This window comes from Sardina pilchardus, chromosome 3 (genome assembly GCF_963854185.1).
Source record: "Sardina pilchardus chromosome 3, fSarPil1.1, whole genome shotgun sequence".
NCBI lineage: Eukaryota > Metazoa > Chordata > Actinopteri > Clupeiformes > Clupeidae > Sardina > Sardina pilchardus.
The window spans coordinates 7,342,083-7,352,741 of record NC_084996.1 but is presented as its reverse complement, the minus strand read 5'-3'; the positions used below and the strand labels follow the sequence as shown (position 1 = coordinate 7,352,741).

General features: G+C 37.0%; 1 protein-coding gene across 1 annotated transcript; it reads right to left on the bottom strand.

The window, feature by feature from the left end:
* Positions 1-5,044: 5,044 nt before the first annotated feature.
* LOC134075820 (meprin A subunit beta-like) lies at positions 5,045-10,068 on the bottom strand. Its single transcript, XM_062530880.1, has 6 exons — positions 9,915-10,068; positions 8,053-8,262; positions 7,637-7,786; positions 7,055-7,267; positions 5,596-5,735; positions 5,045-5,056 (listed from the first exon to the last, which is right to left on the bottom strand). The coding sequence occupies exons 1-6, from the start codon at positions 10,066-10,068 to the stop codon at positions 5,045-5,047; spliced, it is 879 nt and encodes a 292-aa protein (XP_062386864.1).
* Between the last annotated feature and the right edge of the window lie 591 nt (positions 10,069-10,659).

Genomic DNA, 10,659 nt, shown 5'->3' with positions numbered 1-10,659 from the left:
AGCCTAACGCATGCCCTGTTTCCTGTTTATACCAGATTTTACAGTGGCTCTTCTTCTCTGCCTTGGAAGAATGACAGCATAGAATTCACCGGCTTGAGTGACTTAAGCACCATGGGCTACTGAAATAATGTTGTTGTTTGACACCTCCCACACCCCATACTTTATTGATCCCCAAGAGGAAATTCAAGGTCCCAGCAGCTTAAAGCAATAGTTCGGAATTTTGGACATAGGACCTCATTTCCAACTCAGTCTGGGTGATATAGGTCGGTGAAGACCATTTTCAGTAAATTTCTGCCCTTCCTATGAGTTGCAGCGTTCATCTCGTGCTAATCTGGTGCCAAGATAACGCAAGTCGACGGTAACATCCAGCCTGCCACTGAAAACACTCCACAGAACACCCGAAACAAATACATTTTAACGTCAGACTATCGATGCACATGCCTAGTGTTGATAGAACCATGTTAGAAATAAAACGAACCTTGCATCGCATTGCAATAGCCTACTTTGTTCCGTGTATGGCAGTGGCGGATTGATATTGAGAAACTAGTCCCTCAAAATGTAATAAATCATTGAGTTGCAAGGTTAGTTTTATTTCTAAAATTATTCTATCAACACGGACATGTATATCGATAGTCCGACGATTTAATTGACTTGTCTCGGGTGTGCGGTGGAGTGAGTACGACTGTTGTTGATGTCAGACTGATGTTACCGTAGAAGGGCCATTCTACAGAAACGCACACATTTCTGTCCCGACACTTTGCAGATCTGTTACACTTTGAAAAACACCTATTTGTTCCATTTTTTTGTATTTATAAGTAAAACAATATGTTAATTGTACAACCACATGTGTTTGAGCCATCAAAGTGAGAGTATTTATTTGTAAATTGATTGTATAGGATTCCAGGCACCACAAAAGTGCCCGTCCCAACCCTCAAGTATACAGATTGAGGGCCAAATTATGAGGCTAAAAACATGTTTTTGAAATATTTTAACTGCAATAATGCATACATAACTATCACATTAATGACATAGGCAAATATTTAAATACAAAATATCAAACTAATATGATTATTTTTATTAAAATGCGTCTGTCCCAAGGATTCATGTCACTGGTGTTACTGCACAACAAAACTCTTATTTTGAAATAAAGCAATCATGCTAATGACACCACTGGACTTCCTATTACTTAATACCTGAAGGTCTATGGAGAAAAGCACATGTTAAATCCATAGCCTCTTTTCATTAATCAGATATTTTAGCATTTGTGTCATGATTTCTTATTGAAGCTTTTGTTAAAGTCACTGGTGTGACCCTCTTTACTTTTAGGAAAATTAATAGAAAATAGAACACAAATGGGTTCAATGACATACTATAGTGAGTCTAGCCTGACTAACAACATATTTTTTTCATTCCCTATAGCAGCCATTTTGTAAAATGCAGTTTTTCACAAAATTGTCACTGGTGTTACCATCACTGGTGTTACTTTTTGGTAACACCAGTGACAACTTACCATTGACAAAGACATAAAGTAACACCAGTGACTCATAGGAATTACATGTAAACTTTAAATAATTGTACATTTTTTTGAAAAAAATATTAAGGTGTACCATATGTGTATTCTTGCAGCAAAATACTTAAGTAATAATGTGGTCTAAGTTTAAATGTAAAAAATTGACCTTTTTTTTGGGACATTTTTCTATGCCAAAAGTGTGCGTTTCTGTAGAATGACCCAGAAATGTGTTAGCTCAAAACCAGCGTTAGCAAAGGGGGACGCTGCAACTGAAGGAAGGGGCTAAACGCGATAAAAACGGTCTCCACCGACCTATATCACCTCGGTGAAGTTGGAAATGAGGTCCTATGTCCAAAATTCCGAACTATTCCTTTAAGACACCACACACAACAGACATAATAAATACACCACATATAACAGGAAAATACACCACATATAGAATACATAATGTAAACAGGAAAATACAAAGCAAATCAACAAATCAACATGACTAAAGGAGCAGTAAAATACTATAGATAAAGATGTGCATGAATACTGAGGATTGGTACTGTGATCCAGTATGAAGTATGAGGTGTGTGTCAAGTTGGTAGTGCAATATGTATAATAATTATAATATGTATGCATATAATATGTATGCAATTTAATGGTAATAATATTTTTAAACCACATATTACAAATAATTAATGTGTAATTTCTAAACAATTACTGTTCAATTACCATGCAACAACAATGCAAATAACTTGGGTAAAATAAAATGGTAATAACTGCTGTAAATATGTACTTACCGAAGCAATAAATATTTAGGATTTACTTATTGTGACAAAATATTTCCGTAATTATACCAACATGATGGTGCTATGAAGGACTAAATTACATAGTAACTTTTAAGTGTTATGGCAATTACACAATGGTCAAAGTTTTTGTAGTAGTTAGTTTGATGGTAAAATGTGACCTGTTACCTGTTATTATGATGAAATAAATAAGGTCATTTCACAATAACTATAGGTATCAGAGCTGTAAAATACTGTTTTGTCTTTTCGAAAGGATTTCAACAACTCCCCACCGTACAGAAAACCTTTCGAAAAGACAAAATAGTATTTTACAGCCCTGATACCATATAGTTATAGTGAAATTACCTCATTTATTTCATCGTAACAACAGGTCACATATTATGTCACAATAAGTAAATCCTAAATATCTATTGCTTTGGTAGTACATATTTACAGCAGTTATTACCATTTTACTTCACCCTTAAAGTTTAAGGGTAAATTACCATACAATAACAATGCAAATAACTTGGGTTTAAGGCTTAAACCCAAGTTATTTGCATTGTTGTTGTATGGTAATTGCACAGTAATTGTCTAGAAATTACACATTAATTATTTGTAATATGTGGTTTGAAAATATTGTTACCATTAAATTGCATACATGTACATATTACCATAACATTACCCACTTAGGCTACTACCGATCTGTAATGTAAAGTTTACCAGCGATTTTATGACTATGAAAATGTTGCATAGGGTCTCTTTAAGCAACAGCGTTTGTGTTGGGAAGAATGAAACACTTTTTACTTGAATGTCACTTGCAAAGACATACCATACTGAAAGCTAATATTTTGTCACTAACAAAGCAATCTGTCCTCTGTCGAACACAGTTGAGTTTTCAGCTCTGAACAAAATTGTTCTGGAGTTCTGGTCTGGGCGGGGTTACGTTCGGCTGGCATCCAGGCTAACGTGTCATTGAGCTGACTTGTGAAAATAGTCTCCTTTAATTCTACTCACCAGATAGCTGCACCAGAGTCAGGTGGAGTTCTAAAACGAGAAGCACAAAACAGGGCAGAAATGACAAAAATGTTGATACATAGACACCTTTGTAACAAGAAGCCCAATTTAAAACACATCACCATAAGAAGATGGCAATTGGCGGTGGAGAGTCAACATCCAACATCATAATTGTACAGTTTAGTGAAAGTAAATTAAAGAGCACATACAAATCAAAATTAGCTTCTTATAAATTATGACTGATACTAAATATCAGTTATAGAAGTTATTAACTGATAACAAATACGACTTTAGTTAAAATCTGATTAAAGTGGCATACTTAAAGTATTGATAGTAATAAAATGGGGTAACACTACATTTTTAATTTCAAGGAATCGTGATACCTTTAGCTCTGGTGCATCACTCAGATGAGTAAATCTTATCATGAATATTATAAGTCAGTCAGAGATTTCAGACTGAAATAATAAAATTTCTGCCACTGCTATAAACAAAATACAAAATTCTAATCCAAATGGCCACCAACTCACATGTGACAGGGCCAAAGGTTATCCATCTCATTTAGCAAAACATTGAAGTTACTTCTGCAAGGATTTGGAATGAGAACGGTTGGGTTGGCCTGATCTAACCAAGAAATATCTGTAACAAGACAAAGAAGTTATATTGTTATAGCGTCAAGTTTATATTGAATTTCTGTGAGGTAAACCAGAAAAAAAACAGTGCATGTTTGAAAGGGTCTCTAGGTACGCCTAAGTTGCTGTCATATTGGAGTGATCAAGTGCTGCTCCACAGTACATGTATGTGTATTGAGAGAATGCAGACTTCTGTTAGCCTGGCTAACGCCTCCCACTTCTCAAATGAGACGTGGTCTGGCAACCAGACGTTCATTTTCTCGTATTTGAAAAAATACCCAGATCCGTTCATTGGGCGCCACGGATGTCTATCAAATGCGCATAGCTCACCCAACTCGTTCGTATGCAACGCTAAGGGTTGCCGTAAATCCTTTGGCGTCGAATGTAGACGCAAGAGGGCAACGGAAACTTCTCGGATGTTCTGTGATTGGTTCGCCAACATCAGGCGAACATTAGGGCGTTAGTTCCCAGACTGGCTTAGCAGCGGGATTGAAATCACCGCGCAAGGCAGTATGGGAAAACCCAGGCTAGACTTCTGTAGTAAAACTAACTGCATGCTTAATTCTAAACTGATTTTCAAAAAAAAAAAAAAAAACATTTTGACATTAATGTGGGAAATTGAACATGATCACTTAATTGTAAAAATAAGTATGAATAACAATAATTAATCAGTAATGTGCAGGCTTCGATTTTGAATGTATATGTAGGCATTTAAATGTCCATTTATGTCCATTTATGTCCATTGTCAGTGGCCACACCTTCAGTACAACATCTCAAGTTTATGACATTGTTATGATCCCCAAACCCTTTTGACTCACTGAGACCAATTCAATTAATTTCTGTATATTTTCAGCTTGAAGAAATATTTTTGCGAATCCAGGGGGAGCTCTAGAATCGCCAAAATACCCCAAATTACATTGGATACCTTTAAGAGCTAAGGTTTACCTTCAAAGCTTAATAACAGGAAAATATCATCTCCACTTAAGTAATCTCCTTCCAAGATGTCATCGTAGCGCATGCCATGAAATCCCAATAGCCACGTTCAGCACTCACATAGTATGTTCCATCTGGGCCATTAAATATCTTTCCCACTGTCCTTGGATTGTCCCACAAGCAATAGGTCACTCCATTCTCTACGAACACATAAGACATTCAAATTGATCTGAGAATAAAAAAGGTGTCCAGGTCAATACCCCCAGCCCTAATTTCCAGATATAAAAGGTTGATTTTGCTAAATTCATGTGGTTCCTTGTGGCTTACAATTCCTCTCCTTCTAATATCTGGCCTCTGATGGAGTGAAGGTGATATTGTTCAGGGACTTCTATCAGTGTGTTATGTCTACTGACGTAAGAATGACCTCACCTGTAATTATCTGTGATGAATACAAGGTCCAGCTTTTTTGTAATGACATGCGTCGTTGGATACTGGACTTCTGGTCTAGCAGCTTAACAGTAACTTGTCTGTTTACACAAGGCCACTCAAGGTCATTATCTGAGTCTCCTGAAGCAAGTCTCAAATACACCCCTAATCCACTCGAAGTGTAAACCAAAACAAGCTGATAGCCATATCCATCACTTGAGAAGAATCTGGGGGTATACTGAATTTCAAAGTCAGGGGGGAATTCAGCAATTTCTCTAAAATGCCTCAGGGGCACTACATGGTGTGGACACACAGTCTCTGAGAGGTTGATATCGTCCAGTGAGAAACCTCCACTGGACAGTCCTTGTCCCTTTTTCGCTTGAAATTCAATTTGGAAAGTCTTTGTGCTTTTCAGTTGTATGTGGTGAAGCTGCCAATAATCTGCTGGTGTACCTGCAAACACAACCTTTTATTAGGATGCTTGGTAACACTTTACTTGACGGGTTCATTCATAACACATTCATAACAGCTGTCATGAACTGCACATGAAGCATTCATTACTGATTCATGAAACATGACTCAACATACCAACACTTTCATGAATGTGGACGACAAAACAGCGAAAACTTGTCAAAATAAAAGTCCAACAATCCAGTAATCCATAGGGTATTATGAATCCTCTCCAGCGTTTGTAAACATCTCATGAATATTTACACGAAAGTCTACTTCAAATATCACTTTACTATACGAGTTGTGAAGCATTCATCATACTGCAGTGAACTACTGACCATCTGTGGACCTCTGAATGATTGGACATTCCTGTTTTATATATCTACAGTATAATATAGGCCTACAGTCATTGGTGTAGACAATTATGCATTCTTCAAACAAACTGACAAAAAAAACCCGAAATTCTCCTGGACACTGGACTTCCATGTTGACTAAGACGTGACATGATCAGGTTGGCTAAAACAAAAAAGACAGCAATGCTGTTGCGATTGTTGGACTTTTATTTTAGTTTTTGATGTTATGTCTTCCACATTCATGAAAGGGTTGGTATGAATGTTGAGTCATGTTTCATGAAACAGTCATGAGTGCTTCATGTGCATGAACCCGTCAAGTACCGGATGTTTTGATGTAAGAGTACTTACCGGTAAGTGTATTTTAATTTAAGATTGTAAAAAGTTACTGCAATGTGAGAAGACACCAATTCCAGGATTCACATTTTATCAACAAATGTCACTATGAAAATTTGCTACAGAAGCTATCAGACGACTGGTATTATGGTCACCTTTAATTATCAGATCAGTTTGGAATGACTGGAATGACTCGAAATGTCTATCCAAATCCTGGAGTGTCATGGAGAAGGTGACAATGGACAAACCAATCAATGGACTTATAGCTGGAATCATTGGCACAGGATTGTATTGCTAAACAGAATATATTTAAAATCCACGACGAAGTATTAGGGCCAAACGTGAAGAAAATACATACATTTTTGTCATGACGAGTTCTCAGTCGATATGCTGACATTAAACTCGAAATTTCAAGAATAATGTTGAAATATCATGCCGACTAATCTCGACATCTCATCTTTATTGTCAACATTCAAAACGAGTTTATAGACTATAGCTGTTCTAAACCTGATTCTGAACTAGCCTGTAATTTCAATGAGTTGTTGGCCAACTGAATGAGCCTGAGACTGACCGTCCGGATTTGAGTTTATTGTCAACATGCCGAGCTTAATCAGACAGAATTTTAAAGTTCATTACCTGTGATCTGACCAACAAGTCTGGGAACCCCAATAGAGTCATTCTCACTGTCAAACGTTCTGATCCAGATGTTTAGCAGGTCAGTATTGCTGCCACTGTGATAGTAGAAGAACTCCAGGCACTGGAAATCTCTGCGAGGGGTCATCCTCCTGGTTTCTAGTTTGGCTTCATCACCCTCTTTTCCATTAATTGTGCTGAAATGCATAAAATGTCCTGGAAACAGGAACAAAATTCTCAAAGATTATGGCTGTATTAGTTACACACGTCAATACCCCTATTCCAACACTGAAGTAGGGTAAGTAGGTATTTCACAGGATTTTTTTTTACCTAGTGTATCTATTTTTTGCTTGGTTGTATGTAAAGTAACTTTTACATCACTGAACATTATCAAAATCAGCAGTACCAATCGTGATGTTGTTGGGTGTTGATTTTTGTCTTGTTAGCTCATGTAGTAGCTCAGTGTAGACAAAAGCAATACTGCCATACTGTATTAGCCATATAAAGTGTTGCTAAAGTTCTACTTAAAGATATCCAGACATGTTGGTCAATATCAAACAACAAACAATCAACCACTCCATTCACCTCCTTGGCTAGAAACGCTGTGGTGAGCAGCTGGACCTCCCTCAGCACTTGTGACTTTTTCCCACTGGCTCTCTCCACTTGAGCAAGCTGACTGCACACAACTGCTGCCAGTCTCAAAGCTACACTCTTCCAAAAATGTCACAGAGGAAGCTGTAGATGAGTAGACACCAAAGAGGATATTATATTGTATTGTATGACACATGTCAACAAATAAACCCTATACTTGCCAATTAAATTCTTTGATTTCGCTTTTAAAAATTCTGATTCTGACATACAGTAATAGGCTATGGGAGAACAGCTGAAGCAAATGGAGAATAAAGGAGGTGAGACAGTCAAATCAATTAATTTCAGATAGCCTAATAACAAAGAGGACTGTGAGAATGACTTTTTTTCAGTAAAAAAAGATTATAGCTTACAGCAGTAGTAGAAAGTGTTCAACTTCCACACATCCACTTCACTCATCTCTTGACGTTGACCAATAACATCTTGAAAATGTGGATCCAGCGTCTTAATGGTGGGTCCAACTCCATTGGAAAAGGCATTGCTACTGTAATGCATTATTGATCGGTAGTCATATTGAGAACCTAATGTATCTGCTGTTTGCTTTAGGAAATTGTTTTCGCTTCCTACAATGAGAGAGAAATCATTCAATGAAAGTTTTTGTTGTTGTTGTTGTTGTTTTAACTGGACATTTGAACTGTGCAAATCGATATAGATATACTGTAGATAATGTACACCAACGTTTTTCAACAATATACAGTCTACCCATTCTCTTTTCACCCGCCAATCATCTTCTGTTCACAGACAAGACAAATTGCCTAAATGGTTATGGTCTTAAGCAGATGGCTTTTATCCAAAGTTATCTCTAAATCACCTGTAACATGTCTGTACATTTACATGTGGAACTTCATACTTGCTTTGACCCAAATTAGTCAGGCAGCCATGGGGTCAGACCTGATTTTGCAGAATCTAGTAGACTAGGGGTACCTCTTTAACATTTAGGAGGGTGCCTGGAGATATCCCTTGGGCAATTTTGTATATTAAGCCTTTCTTGTCCAATGTGTTGAATATACTGTAAGGTGGAGATACTACAGGTGAATAGGGTACAAAAATAACAGGCAGATATAACTATGTAACTTCACCAGCTGATTATTTAGATCAATATGAAAAATAAATGTATTACAACTTTTCTGTAATTTAATGTTTGATTATACAACAGTTAGGTCCGGTCGAACGATTTAGCAATATCTGATTGGACAAGACGCGTTCTATCAGTGGTGATATTAAGCAATATTCTATAATATTGTTGAATAATATCTTCACAGATAATCACTCCGCGACGCTTTGATATAACCAGAGATGGCATTCCATGTTCTTTGACTTAGAGGGATTGTCCAGAGTAAAATGCACTTTAGATCATTCTGGACTCTCTATCCGACCACACTGATTTGACACCTTGAAATTAGAGGTATTTCCAATTTTTTCATGATTTTGATGATAGTTATCATTATAGTTATTGTTTTGGGTGTGAACGTCCCTAAAGAGACATGCAAGTGAGAGATGCAGCACCCATGGATGAGTTTCCTGTCTCACTCTGAGAACAAAATCTCGACTTCAGAAGCATTTACATACAGTTTTCAGTCTCATACCTAACCATGTTTAGAAGGTTTTTTACAGAATGATTTGTTAATATATAAACTCGATTTTCTATTTAAAGGCTGGTAGTATTTTCTGATTTACTGAATAACTAAACGAGATATCCACGATTCCCTCTGTAATATACTTCTCATCTCTTATGTCAACAAAATGAAAAGTCAAAAAATGAAACTGGCTTTATATAATGTTCAGATTCTACCTTTTTGAGTTTATGCAAATCAGCGCATATTTAATTACATTATGCCTCATTTGGATACTCAAACATTAAATTACAGAAAACTTGTAATTTTATTTTTCATATTGATCTAAGTAATCAACTGGTGAAGTTTGGTGATATCTGCTTTTTTTTTTACCCTATTTACCTGTAGTAGGCTATCTCCGTCTTATATTCAACACATTGGACAAGAAAGGCTTGCAAAATTGCCCAATTACAAGGGATATCACCGGGCACCCTCCTAAATCTTAAAGAGGTATGTCTACTAGATTCTGAAAAAAAAAAAAAAAAAACTTTAACCGACAAAAACCAGGTTCACCTAAATTCTGGCATTTGGCTGCTGGACTAAATCATAAACAGGCATCTCAGATTATGCAAAAGCTCCACACGACAGCCTGAATTCTCTACCTGTCACAATGTTATCCCAGACGATCTCAACATAGTCGTCTCGGTCAGGTCTGGACTGCTCATGCCAAAAGCCCAAAGCATGAAGAATCTCATGCTCCGCTATGGCAAGGTCTTCACAGCCTTTACCAATGGACAGACTTTGCGGAAAAGACATTTTCCCAACATATGAATAGCATCTGGATATAGAGATGAACAATGAAAACAAGTTAATAACACAGCATAAAGATATGCTGCAGTTTTTCATCAACGTGCTTTTATCCAAGGATGTGCACAAAGCTGAAGTTGCCCAAGTGACATCATGCATGGTTCCAAGTAGCTACCAGCAGTGCAATAGCCTAAGATGAGGGAATCCACTTGATACTGTACTGTATGTTATACCGGAATTCTATTTTGCCTTGTTATTCAGTTCTCATACCCGATATCTTCTTTAATGATGATATAGTTTGATTCAGTATCTCTGATTTTGAAGTCCACACAACTCTTCAGACGGATTTGCTCCAGAGCCTTTAGAACCACCCCTCTGGCATTTAAATCTGTGAAATTATGGTACATGTGCTAGTTGAAATACAATCAACAACTATCTCATGTCTTCACTGGAAACATTCCCTCACAAACTTACCAAGAGAAGAATCAAACTTGATGGGAACTGGAGAGCTCCACTTCTGACTTGCGAGAACGACGGCATTTCTTTCAGACTTCTGCATGCATTATTATGTAATGAGTCCACTATTAATGTTTAGATTCC

What these genes read in the sequence shown, in the direction of transcription:
- LOC134075820 (XM_062530880.1), bottom strand. Translation starts at nt 10,068, where the DNA reads ATGTCTTTTCCGCAAAGTCTGTCCATTGGTAAAGGCTGTGAAGACCTT. An exon ending in GAACACTTTCTACTACTGCT is followed by an intron (nt 7,787 to 8,052) that starts GTAAGCTATAAT and finishes ACTCATCTACAG; the next exon opens with CTTCCTCTGTGACATTTTTG. An exon ending in ACTTGTTGGTCAGATCACAG is followed by an intron (nt 5,736 to 7,054) that starts GTAATGAACTTT and finishes TTGTGTTTGCAG; the next exon opens with GTACACCAGCAGATTATTGG.